General features: G+C 41.1%; 1 protein-coding gene across 11 annotated transcripts in view; it reads right to left on the reverse strand.

The window, feature by feature from the left end:
• LOC146498552 (NLR family CARD domain-containing protein 3-like) overlaps positions 1-14,019 on the reverse strand; it is a 76,670-nt gene that overhangs the window by 20,825 nt on the left and 41,826 nt on the right. For 3 of the 11 annotated variants that reach the window (XM_085139974.1, XM_085139976.1, XM_085139970.1), the window contains exons 2-8: positions 9,296-9,425; positions 8,938-9,039; positions 8,155-8,233; positions 6,138-6,339; positions 4,183-5,983; positions 2,585-2,758; positions 2,177-2,350 (exon numbers count right to left, since the gene is read on the reverse strand). In XM_085139974.1, coding sequence (XP_084996100.1) covers positions 2,177-2,350; positions 2,585-2,758; positions 4,183-5,983; positions 6,138-6,339; positions 8,155-8,233; positions 8,938-9,039; positions 9,296-9,414 — 2,651 coding nt within the window. In that variant the 5' untranslated portion in view covers positions 9,415-9,425. The other 8 variants (XM_085139978.1, XM_085139979.1, XM_085139971.1 and 5 more) reach the window with 7 other exon arrangements.

The following is a 14,019-nucleotide window of genomic DNA, read 5'->3' on the forward strand; positions in this document are numbered from 1 at the left end:
GACTCCTCCGAATGCAGCCGACAAATGCGTCGTCCTTTTCCCCAAATTTGAAGGATGTGTCGGGTGTGTCCTTCGTGGCCCACCATATCCCAGAATTCATATTGCGGCCCAGCCAAACTCCAGTTTCTGGTAATGGCGGCCGCTACTAAGATTTAAAATTACTCTTATTAATCTTCCTGGGTCACAAAACTTTTAACATATTTTCAGGCGAGAATGTGAGTGTGTAAACTTGTGCTATCTGCTCGGTTTATCAAGACATTGCATATTTGCAAAAGTGCTTCGACGTTTTCGGAGACGTCTGTTACCCCCCAGCTCGATAGCAAGCCGAGAGCTCCAGGATTACTGAAGCCGCAGAGAATGGCACAACTCCCTGCACATCATTTTAAGATCACCGCGGACTTTGGCTAATCAGGTTAAAAGTAATATATAAGTCACTTAGACAACCTAAAAATGCTATTGTTTGGCTTTTTTCAGTGTTTTATTTGTTCGTGAGTAAATTGGTTTGGCTGAGATTAAAGTTATTAGATTAGATAAGATAAAATAAAACTTTATTTATCCCCCGGGTGGGTTCCTCCTTGGTTTTTACACAACTGAATAAACCTCAAAAAAAAACTGATTAAACAGAAGTGTGAGATGGTCAACAATTTACGCCAGAGTCCTGTTATATTTTAGATAGCAAGGAGCAGACGGCAGAGTTTATTAAACTCCACCGAGACAGCGGTGACACCAATCAGAAGGCTAGACCGTCCAATTCCATGGCCGTTTACTTCCGGCCTACCTGACCTTCTGAGGACCCGGCCCACGTAGACCGCGAAGGCCGGGTCCTCAGGAGGATGCAGCCCATGAATTTGGACACGACCACAGTCTTTCTCACTCAACAGTTACACTCGTCACCCAGACTAACAACACTCCACATGTTCACAACTAGGAGGCGCTAAAAGACCACATACAGTGAGATTATCAGTAAATGTCTGCTGTGTCTGATGGTGACTTGAGTTTTTACTAACTGGCTACATGAGCAGGATTAGCTGCAGTTCCATCTTTGTAAAATAGACTCAGCATTAGAACCAAACAGAAACATTTCTACTTTTTCTGCAGCACCAGCTGAATGCATGGAGCCTAAACTCCAGTGACAATGAGACACATACAGTGTGACTGCTGTGACTTTACAGCTGGGCCTCATTCACTGACATTAGTCAGATATGACTGAATCTATATCACACTTAAAGCTTTCTGTAAATGAAAGAATCAGTGAAAATGAGGCACTTCAGTTGATTTTAAACAAAAACTCTGAACATAACCTGATCCAGACCAGGTTATAGGTTCAGCATCAGTAACCATGGTGATGTAGCCAGGTAAACACAGAGCTAGACAGAGACAGACAATTTATGCTCACAATCACACATCTCCAGTTAACCTTGCATGCATGTTCTTGGACTGTGGGAGGAAGAGTACCTGAAGACAACCCACATAGACCACACTATCATGCCTATTTACAGAATTATAATCTAATTAGATGATAAAGTAATAAATTATTTGGTATTTTAATGAAAATACATTTTAGCAATAGTTTAAGTCAACAATTATAGTTTAAAAAAAGTGACAAATCAAACAGTCAATAAAATCTTCTACAGCTGAAACTAATGTAGACAATGTCGGGGGAGGAAGTAAAAGTAAAAACCAGAGACGATAACTACCAAAATAAAACAGGAAGTGAATAACATTCAAGCTCACTTTAAGCTCAACAGTCAAATTCTGTTTTGTATTAATTTTTGTTTACATTTTATGTTTAAGTGAGGCAATGAGTCATATCACTATGACCAAATATATATTTCATCTTTTCAGTCAGAAATAATCAATTGATCATATTTTTATTACTAAATTTTTCTGAAAATCAAATTCTGATATCTGAACAAACAGCTCTGTAAAAACCTTCAGAATACAGGAATCGAACTAGAAGGTTTGGTGGATGAAGCACTGCTAAAATAAAGAATCTGGACTCAGAGGAGCAGACGGGACATTTCATTGCAAATGAAAGACAGAAAGTGAACAAATATCACTAAAAACCCCAGACGCTAATTTCTACATTCAGACTTTTTTAAAATCAATTGACTGTTTCTGCAGTAATAGAAATCAGGTTTAACATGATCGTCAGTGGAACATTTTAAATCCTGACCTGAGAGTTTCCATTTTACAGCGTGGACTCTTCACTCCAGCAGACAGAAGCGTCACTCCTGAATCCTGCAGGTCAGAGTTACTCAGGTCCAGCTGTCTCAGACTAGAGGACTGGGAGCTGAGAGCTGAGGACAGCGCTTCATAGCCTCTCTCTGAGAGCTTACAGTGACTCAGTCTGAAAAATGACAGATAAACATTAAACAAACACTGTTATTAAATTGCAATGAGGGTGTACAAAAGAGTTTTTAGATTTTGCAATAAATCCTGTTTTTTTTACTAAGAGTCAACACTAAGAGATGACACTAACATAAAACTATTACAGAAGTTTAACTGACTTTTTTCCCATTTAGTGGCTTCTTATAGGTTAATTCTGTCAATTAATGAAAAGCACAACATAACTTGATCTCACCTCAGAGTATTCAGTTTACAGTGTGGACTTCTCAGTCCTGCAGAAAGAAACTCCACTGCTGGATCCTGCAGGTTGTTGTTTCTTAAGTTCAGCTCTCTGAGTGTAGAAGACTGGGAGCTGAGAACTGAGGACAGAGCTTCACAGCCTCTGTCTGAGAGGTCAGGGACACTCAGCCTAAAAAACAAAAACGAAATAAAAACATAATCTGAAAAACTGTCATTTGATAACAAACTGTGATTAGTTTAAATCACTTCTTGTGTTGAACCTTTGAAAGAAAGACAAATGCCAGTGTGCATTACTATTTATGGCTAAAAAACGTTTTAGTTTAAAAATGTTCCCTGTGTAAATATAAAGACCTGGAACTTGCTCATTAAATGCTAAACAAAAACATGTGATGACTCATTCTGTGAACAGGTGATAGGCAAGACTGTAAGTATGTAGCAATGAGAGGGAAGGCTGGCTCATATCCTGGTGAGTGAGGGTTAGTTACTCTAGGAAAAGGTCAAGATATGATTGAGAGATTCTGGGAGACTGAACCAGTGAAATTTTCATGGAAATTATTTCAATTAAAGCAGATATAGTGATTAGTCCTTCCATCAGTCATCCACAAAGCAGTGAGATAAAGTCTCAAGTCTCATTCTGCACAGTGTAAATGTCAGTGTCCTCCGGGTCCTCACTGATCATTGCATTCTGTCACAAATTGTCATGGTTCACAGACTGTGTACAGTCGGAAATCAAAGTGCACGACATAGGAGAGATTGAAAAACAATCAAGCATGCAGATCTAACAACAGGAAACCAGAAGAAACACGAGGAATATAATTGATTCAGCAGCTGCAGATCTTTGGAACTGTACTGGTGAGGCAGATTGTAACATATAGAAGTGAACTCATCTTCAGCTGAGCAGTGCACTGATGCAGAGCAATAAGACCAGAGGAGGAATGAGGGAGTTGATCACCTATGGGTCCATCACAGTCTTTGAACGTCTTCAGTCAGTACAGAATCATGCTGCGAGGCTTTTAACCAGCACATGAAATAGACTGGACATTACTCCAGTTTAATCTCTTCACACTGGTAACCAGTTCATTTTAGGCGTTATTTAAAGATTTAGTCCTTACTTTTAGTCCCAGTCTATATTTCTGACTTTCTACAATCCTACAGCTCTTCTCACATCTGAGATCTTCCAGTCAAAGGCTTTTACTGGTCCCACTAACTCATTTATTCAGACTCTAGTATTCAGAGTGGCCTTTAACTAGTTTTAGGCTGTATGATGTTCAGTGTTTGCTGTTTAATGTTTTTATCTTCTGTGTTTTTTATTGCCTGTTTCTATTGTAAAGCACTTTGTGGTTTTTGACCTGTGAAAGCTGCTGTATAAATAAATTTTACTTACAGGATGATTCTGGACATGACTTTGATAAAAGCTGACACCCAGATATGTTTAAGACACTCTGACATTTACTGCTGCTATCAAACATTAACTATAATATACTGTATTTAGTGCTGATGATCATGTAAAAAAATATGTTTAAGTTTTTAAGGGTCCATCACACATTACACTGTTTATGTTATAATTAAAAGCCTGATCACATGTTTACTCACAGAGCTTTGTTGGAGGCTTTGACCACTGGCAGCAGCCTCAGAAGAGCCTCCTCTGAAGCAGAGTATTTCTGCAGGTCAAACACATCCAGATCTTTTTCTGATGACAGTAAGATGAAGACCAGAGCTGACCACTGAGCAGGAGACAGTTCATCTGTGGAGAGACTTCCTGAACTCATGTACCATTGGATCTGCTCCACTAGAGAACGATCATTCAGTTCATTCAGACAGTGAAACAGATTGATGCTTTTCTCTGCAGACAGATTATCACTGAGCTTCTCCTTGATGTACTGAACTGTTTCCTGATTGGTCTGTGAGCTACTTCCTGTCTGTGTCAGCAGACCTCGTAGGAGAGTCTGATTGGTCTGCAGTGAAAGACCCAGGAGGAAGCGGAGGAACAAGTCCAGGTGTCCATTTGGACTCTGTAAGGCCTTCTTCACAGCACTCTGGTGAAGTGATTGGAGTTTTAGTTTGTTAAATAATTTAGATTTCTTGGAGGTTGATTGTTGTTCTTCCAGCAGATTGAGTCCAGAGTTGATGAAGGTCAGATGGACATGAAGAGCAGCCAGAAACTCCTGAACACTCAGATGGATGAAGCAGAACACCTTGTCCTGGTACAGTCCTCTCTCCTCTTTAAAGATCTGTGTGAACACTCCTGAGTACACTGAGGCTGCTCTGATATCAATGCCACACTCTGTCAGGTCTGATTCATAGAAGATCAGGTTTCCTTTCTGCAGCTGATCAAAAGCCAGTTTTCCCAGAGACTCCATCATCTTCCTGCTCTCTGGACTCCAGTGTGCATCTGTCTCAGCTCCTCTATCATACTTGACCTTCTTCACTTTGGCCTGAACCACCAGGAAGTGGATGTACATCTCAGTCAGGGTCTTGGGCAGCTGTCCTCCCTCTCTGGTTTTCAGCACATCCTCCAGAACTGTAGCAGTGATCCAGCAGAAGACTGGGATGTGGCACATGATGTGGAGGCTTCGTGATGTCTTGATGTGGGAGATGATCCTGCTGGCCTGCTCCTTATCTCTGAATCTCTTCATGAAGTACTCCTCCTTCTGTGGGTCAGTGAACCCTCTGACCTCTGTCACCATGCCAACACAGTCAGGAGGGATCTGATTGGCTGCTGCAGGTCGTGTGGTTATCCAGAGACGAGCAGAGGGAAGCAGTTTCCCCCTGATGAGGTTTGTCAGCAGCACATCCACTGAGGTGGACTTTCTAGGGTCAGTTAGGATTGTAGTTTTGTGGAAGTCCAGAGGAAGTCGACACTCATCCAGACCATCAAAGATGAACACAACCTGGAAGTCTTCAAAGCTGCAGATTCCTGCTTCTTTGGTTTCAGTAAAGAAGTAATGAACAAGTCCCACCAAGCTGAACTTTTCCTTTTTCAGCACATTCAGCTCTCTGAAAGTGAATGGAAACATGAACTGGATGTCCTGGTTGGCTTTGTCTTCAGCCCAGTCCAGGGTGTATTTCTGTGTTAAGACTGTTTTCCCAATGCCAGCCACTCCCTTTGTCAGCACTGTTCTGATTGGTTCATCTCTTCCAGGTGGGAGTTTAAAGATGTCTTCTTGTCTGATTGTTGTTTCTGGTCTGTCTGGTTTCCTGGATGCTGTTTCAATCTGTCTGACCTCATGTTCATCATTGACCTCTGCAGTCCCTCCCTCTGTGATGTAGAGCTCTGTGTAGATCTGATTCAGAAGGGTTGGGTTTCCTGCTTTAGCGATGCCCTCAAACACACACTGGAACTTCGTCTTCAGAGCAGATTTAAGGTTACGATGACAAACTGCAGCTGGAAGTTCTGAATAATAATAATAAAAATACAACTTCAACAAATATATTTTACAAAACGCTGATGACATTTTCTGACCTACTGAGATATGACTTAACACACTGGTGTCATGAGTGTCTCATTTATCTAACAGCTTAAAACCTTAAGTAAGAAATCCTCTTACGTCTCTGCAGACGGTCAGCCAGCTCCTCCTGCTTCATTCTCCTCAGGAAGTCCACTGCGATCTTCACAAATGCCTCTCTGCTGCTCCTCTGCTCATCATCCTCCCTCTGAAACTCCAAGAACTGGGGCTTATTTGGATTCAGAGCCTTCTGGATCTTCTGCAGCTCGTTCTTCACAAAAGTGATGATGTTGTCCTCCAGCAGCTGGAACAGAATACTTTATGAATGAACCACCACTCTGAACTTCTAGTCTACACAACATCCACTTCTTTACGATCAAGGGGCATATCATCCACGATCTCTTCACCAATTATAAGTTTGACTTTATCTGATTAACTGAGACATTCTCCACAACTCCACGGTCCCAAAATGTTGATTCTGTTCATATGAATGCAGCGATTTCAGTGGGAGAAACATTTCACTGGTGTTCAGAGCTGAACTATCAACAGGTTGATGATCGAAGCCAGAAACTTGAAGATGTTATAGGTGACAGAGTTGATCATACAGACAACTGGTCTTAAAGGTTCACTCTGTTTACGCATACAGATCAGTATTTAAGGTTTGACTCTCATCATCCACTGGAGCACAAACTGGGCGTCATCAGGACGCTACAACACAGAACAAACGCCATCCCCACAGACACAGCAGCCAGGGAAGCAGAAGAACATCACACCAAGAAGGTCCTGAGGAAATGTGAACCAGCTGACCAAACACATCCTGCTGCAGGATGTTAACATAGCAACATACTGATGATCCCACTCACTGTGAACAACACATTTGGACCTGATTTGTTGCTCTGGTTTACACGTGAACTTTGACTGCTGTCACCAACTTGAGAGGCTCTACAGAAAAACTGGGACTTGTCCACAAACAGATGTATAAATTAATTACTACTACTATAAACTAATTACTATGGCCATGTTATCTCTTCTAATTAAGGTACAGACACTCAAACTAGCTGCTTTCAGTGAGAAGTCAAATGTCTGAATATGAGCTGGAAGCTGCTGAGAGTCCTCCCTCCTTCCCATGGGGTTTACTTTCTCTACTACTTTCACTATAAACACGCCCCTTTCATGCACCTGCAGAGGGCCACCAGCAGATGGAGCTGTCTTAAACAAATCCACTTGGATAGTTAGCTGTAGATGATTTTCTCAATATGATTGTAGGATTTTGAGTTACTCTTTAGATTTATTTAAACTCTTACATTGTGCACAAGTGTTGAACGACCCATAATTTCTCTGTACTTTTCATAAGAGCAGCCAGACTTTCAGCTAGTTTTTCTTTTGCTCTGCAGGCTTTATGAAGGTGTGTCAAAGTTGTTCTTTGGACATTGGCTGCTTTTTAAATCATTTTCAGTCCTCGTACAGGAACATTCTTCAAGCTAAATCCAAGTATATTAGACCAGAGTAAACTTGATAGATATGCGTGTGTGTGTAACTCTTAGAGCTGTTTGGCTGCTTTTTATGGGGGCTGGGTCTTTGGAAAGTGAGCAAACAACAGTTTTAGTAACACACCCTGAACTGCACACTTTAACAAACAACATGAGATTTTAACTGTAATGTAAAAATCCTGTGATTCACTGTTATTAAGCACAAACACATCTATGGCCCCGTTTCTATTAGTAGCTGCTCAGATCGACTGGAGCCATTGGTTTCCATTACAGTTGAGGACCACCTAATGTGGTCGTCTCAATACAGCAGAGTGTCGACTCACATCATTAGTAAGTGCTAATGCTCCTAATTTCTATCATATTTGTCATTTATTTCTCAAAGTTATTGAAGAAACAGTTATTCAGCTTCATTCCCACTGATCTCGACTACAAACTGTTTCACTTTGGTTTTTGTTTAAAGCCTCGATGTTTAAAACGTTTCCCTGTGATCACATTTGCACCGTCTGATTTCAAAGTTTGTTTCTTTTGGTCATTTAGTCCACAGAGTCCTTGGTGTTCTGAAAGGGACCTATAAATAAATGTATTATTATTAATATTAATAATAAAGTAGTTGTTGTACATGTACAGACCATAAACATGGAGTCCAGCTGTGTTTGATGCTGCTGGGCAGACTGACCACTGGGAACCTCTGAGCTCTGCTGGTCCACTCTGTGGAGGAACCATGGACACACACACACACACATGAAGCCACTTTCATTATTAAAATGTGAATTTAGCCTCTAAAAGCTGTGTTCAGTCAGTGTTGCTGCTTCCTGTGTCTAACCTCACGTATGTGCTTCTGAAAGAACCGTTAAAAATTCCCGTAAACACTTTTAAACCTGTGAAAAAACCTTTTTAGAACAGTTTAAGCTGTTATATGTTGAACTCTTGGCTGACATCATATTGAATGCTGTGGACTCAGAATATGATGTCACTCAAGTTTACATGTGTGTGAAGGCAGACGAGTCAGTACTTTGGTAATACAGTGTAAAGTTGAATTTATTGATTGATTTCCATGAACAGCACTGTGGCTCAGTGTTGTCCTGATGGAGTCTCATTAACAGCAGCCAGTATGATCCAGGCTTTAGCTGCTGGGTCTCTGTGTGACCTCTCAGACTGTTTAACAGATCAGACACAAAGAGAATCAGAGCAGCTCTGTTCTTTAAAGACAAACATGAACCCACTCAGGTCACACTTTCCCCACAGATATGAGCATCACTGTCCTCAAACAGCAAATGACCAAGTCTAACATTTGGATCTTTTCTCTTTCATTGTTTTCTTTTTAATGAATCTTTGTAACAATCTGAGGATGTTTCAGGTCATATTTATCCAGGAAACACAAACATGTAAAGGAGTCATCACAGCTCTCTGACCTCGTTGGTCCAGGTTCAGCACTGAAGAATGGATTTGAACGTTTGGACCGGTCACTCCTCACAGACGGACAGCTGGACCCTGCAGACTGTGACCTCTGACCTCTGCAGACACAAACATGATTGAAGCAGCTGTGATCACACAGACTGCAGATAATGCAGCTGTTTCCTGTCAGTAACAGTCCTCTTAGATTAGATTTCAGCTTTTTACAGGAAAACTGGACAAAACTGATTTTTGTTACAAATTCATTTTCATTTCCTCTCAGCTCACAAACACAGTCAGACAATCAACCAGAATCAACAGAGATTATAATGTCAGTGCAGAATTATTTCTGTAACTCAGTGTGTTCAGCTCTCTGACCTCGTTGGTCCAGGTTCAGCACTGAAGTCTGGATTATAATCTTTGGACCGGTCACTCCTCACAGACGGACAGCTGGACCCTGCAGACTCTGCTCTGTCCTCCTCTTCCTCCATCATCATCTTCAGTCAGTCTGAGAGGTAAACCACAAACACTCAGTGAGTTCACATTAACAGGAGTAACTGAGTTACAGTCGCTGACCTCTGACCTGTCATGTAACCTAGAAACCAGGTCAATATGTCTGTAGGTTCAGTCATCCAGGTCATGTGATCTAAGGAGCTTAGAAAGAAAATAGAGACTTCTTTAAGTTTCTGGAAGACGTTTCATCCGAGAAGCTTCTTCAGTTTTAAAACCAAACGGTGGAGAGTCCCAGATATTTAAACCTGAGACGGAAAGAAAGCATGTCGCTGACCCACCATTGATCATGTGATGAGTCACATGATCAATGGTGGGTCAACAATATAACAACAATATAAACACTTATTTCAAGGATGAAACTGCGAGTCTGATCACCAGGAGCACAAACATCTGGAGCACAAACATCTGGAGCACAGACATCTGGAGCACAGACATCTGGAGCACAAACATCTGGAGCACAAACATCTGGAGCACAAACATCTGGAGCACAGACATGTGGAGCACAGACATCTGGAGCACAGACATCTGGAGCACAAACATCTGGAGCACAAACATCTGGAGCACAAACATCTGGAGCAGCATGTTGATGCTGTTGGTTGAGATCCTGAAGACTGAAGTCCAGGCAGCTCCAGCAATGATCCACTGATGTGTTTTTATTCCACGTATGAATGTTGTTATTGACAGAGATGAAGTTACTCAAAAAAGTCATTATTACACATATTACACAGAACACTTTAATTAAAAGTAATGGAGTATGTTACTTCACTACTCCTCATAACAGTACTTTCATGTTACTGTGTAAAATGAGCTGAAACACTGTCTCATAATCACCATCATCTAAAGCTGAGGTACAGCCCCACACACCAACACAGATCCTGATGAGGTCACGTGATCTTTCTCTGAGTGTTTATGAACACAAATCAAAGATGAAACAGCACAAAGACACTTCAAAGTGATTCTACTGTAGAAACATGAACAGGTAGAAACCTGCAGCCTGACTGCTCATCACTTTGTTACCTGTTCAGGTTCAGCAGCAGCAGCTCACTTTATCACGGTGCTGGTCTGGGGTCAGTGTTTACTCAGCTTTAACGTCACTCTGGGTTCTTGGCTAGCTTAGCGTTAGCTTAGCTTTAGCTTAGTGTTAACATGCTGTCAGGTGTCTCGTGTGGTGTGTAAATATTAATCACAGTGACAGTAAAGGATAGTGATGGGTCGTTCGCGAACGAAATGGCTCTTAGAGCCGACTCTTTGAAGTGAACGACGGGAGCCGGCTCCTTATCGCGAGCCGTCACGTGGGTTTTTTTTCTCTCTCTCTCTCGCACTTTTTTCCCGCTTCACTCAGCACGCGAGCCTTGTGCTTTACGCTGGGCAGAGGGGGGAGGGGCGGTAGTTACTCAGTAGCACAGGAACAGAGCGGGAGGGAGAGAGAGAGAAAGAGAGCCAGGGACAACAACTTCACATTAGAAAGGTAAAGTAATCATCCACAACTATTTTCGGTTGCAGATGATAAAGGATGTAGAAAGTTTATTCATGCGGGCCCATATGACAGAGAATATGCATCTTCTTTTTGTTTTCATATTTTAATTTATATTTAATTGTGTTGTGGTTTGCAGTGTTTTGTGTTGTTTCATTTTAAATTTGTTTAAAAGGAAAAAGCTGAAAATTTAAATAGTTAAAAGTTGAAATGTGAATAGTTGGTTTTTGTATTATATGATTTATTTATTACATTTTATGTGGAGTGAATAAATAAAAGTATATTTACGGTGGCCCCTACAGACAAAGCACATACAAACTCCGAAGCACGTACAAACTCCAAAGCACATAAAAACTCCAAAGCACGTACAAAAGACAACAGAAGTGCTCCAGGATACTAGGGCGCAGTGTTGAGCTTTTGTTACCTAGTGGCTACACAAGCCAGCAAGTACCAACGACCGGATTTGGTGTGTGGTAATAACAGGTAAATGAACATTTGTTTTAAATTATTTGAATATATATGAGTGCCTGTGTATAAATACACAAACAATACACACATGTTTTCAATTGTGTAATTTAAATAAACCCACTTTGTTTTACGTTAGTAATTCCTTTTGTGCATAATTTTATATTATTGTTAATAATAAATTAATTAAAGCAACAAAACAACCTGAAGAGCCGGTTCGGAGCCGAAAGAGCCGGCTCTTTTTAGTGAGCCGAACCGAAAGAGCCGGATCTCTAAAAAGAGCCGGAAATCCCATCACTAGTAAAGGAGGTAAAGGGCTGACGTCATCACGTACGCTGCGTCCTCTGTGGGCTCTGAGTGAACTCACAAAGTACAAACTACAAGTACACAAACACGAACGTAGCTCAGAGTGGCGGACACACTCGGCCTCGTTGGTCCAGCTGTGAGTCCGTTACCGTGAACTATGGAGCGGCAGATTTGTGCTGAACTAAGCTGCACACAGCTGATGTTAGCCAGGAAAACATTACACACTGACTTTAATGGAGAGACCGGAAATACAAACACACACAGTTTGTTGTGTGAAGAAATCGAACATGAGCTGAACAAACAGTAAAGTTCCTGAAGACAAACTGTTAAAGGAGGAAACAAAGCAAACTTACAGTTTCTTCACACACCAACAACAAGCTCCACTCCACACCTGGACACTAAACACGGACACACAGGTGAGCTGCTTCCTGGAAGGAGGCGGGGCTCCACCTGAAACTCAGCACAGGTGGGAGGGGCTCAGCTCTGTGTGTGCTGATGTGTTAACTTTAAAAATATGCCGTCTGACTGCTCAGACTGAGTCAGAGTAAAGTTCACATGCTGACGTGTGGAGACATGAAACCTTGTTGTAGCTGCAGGTGTGAACACACTGATCCCAGATCAGCTCTGCTGTATTTGTAACATGAACATTTCTGCTGCAAAGCTTCAAATGTTCAGCATGTTTCTCTGTTTCCAGTCTATAGATCCAGTCACACTTTCTACCTTCACCTGTGCAGGAAAGACTGAGAGCAGAGCTGAAACCAACCGTCCAATCAGTGAGCAGCATCAACACCTGAGCTTCATTCAGACTCTGTTATTGAAGATGTTGTTGGTACAAAGTTCATCTGCTGATCACATGAATTCATGAAAGATTTATTTCACTGAATGTTTCTTCAAAGCTCATTTCAACCTGTTGAAGTCATGAATGAAAGTGCAGACTGAGAGTGGATCACATGATGTTTAAGGTGTGTCATGTGACATGTTGAGTATTGTCACACATGTCTCGGTTGTCCCTGATATCATAGCTGTTGTTACGGACTCAAATATTGGGGATGGATACAAGAGGAAAACCAAAATAACAACACTGGTCTGGCCGGGTTGATGATTTAATGAATACACGCGTGGGAGATGGACACCATACAGCAGACAGCATCAGATCTCAAAATGGTGGAGCCTTGATCAAACTCTTATAGCCTCTAGTGGCCCCCACCTCATCATAAAAGCCTAAACATTCACATTCTTTCTCACACAGCGCCCAAGCTATGACCTTGGCTCCCTGTTTATCTGCTCCTGCTGAGATGGGGCAGGATGCTCTGTTCTCTTCCAATCAGACAAATAAGGCGATGACTTTCTGGAACAGTATTTCTTATAACTCAGCAGTATAATGCATCATAAAACAATATCATTCATTCACAATAAATCAGCAGTCTAATGTAATACAAATCAGTTTACCAAATGTAATAGTTATCACCTTCTTCTAATTCAGGAGCATAATGCAAACCAAAACTACATAATAATTCACAATCTTTAATTAGGGGTCTAACATGGCATAAAATAATATTATAATCCAACACTGCTCAAACACTGATGATTATATTCAGGGTTGGACTGGGACAAAAAATCGGCCCAGGCATTTTGACTACCCATATGAAAAAGATATTTATAAATCTTATAAAGTTTGTATTTGTCTCGTGTGAAACTTGTATGAAAAGCATACAAGAGTGAAAACAGATTTAAGATCCCTTGAAAAATTATATAATGAAACTTGTATGTTTTGGATACTGTTGTGTGCCCACCTTATTACTAAATTAGGCAGAGCACTCTGAATTGAATCAGGACATAAAGCACGGTCTTTATCTTGCTTTATTGAATACTGTCCATCTGACAACTACCCACTTAACGGGGCCTCCTTCGGACAACAACATCCGGTTCAAAAGTCATCACATTAAGACATAGCCATATATCAATACATGACATCCCCCTTTTCCTTAGATTCAAACTTTAGTTGTAATAACTTTGATATCTTTTTTTTTCCAACATTGAACATTCTTTCTTGTCTTACTTTCTAACAATTATATTTTCTAACTGTCTCACCACACGTACCCCCTTTTCCCCCCCAATATATACATGTCGACACATATGAACTTGCAACTTGAAACTTGCCCATTTTCAGTTACCTCTTCACCTTGACATATTATAGTTCATTTCACCACAAAATTACGAAACCTCTCAGGTATCTTTTTAGCCCTTTGTGATCTACTTGATCTCTCTGGCCCCTGGGAGCCCTCTTGTGGTGTTGGAGTGAAGGTGTCAGTCTTTGTGGGTGTTTCACCTTCCTCCCTTTCAG

Source organism: Neolamprologus multifasciatus, chromosome 18 (genome assembly GCF_963576455.1).
Source record: "Neolamprologus multifasciatus chromosome 18, fNeoMul1.2, whole genome shotgun sequence".
Taxonomy (NCBI): domain Eukaryota; kingdom Metazoa; phylum Chordata; class Actinopteri; order Cichliformes; family Cichlidae; genus Neolamprologus; species Neolamprologus multifasciatus.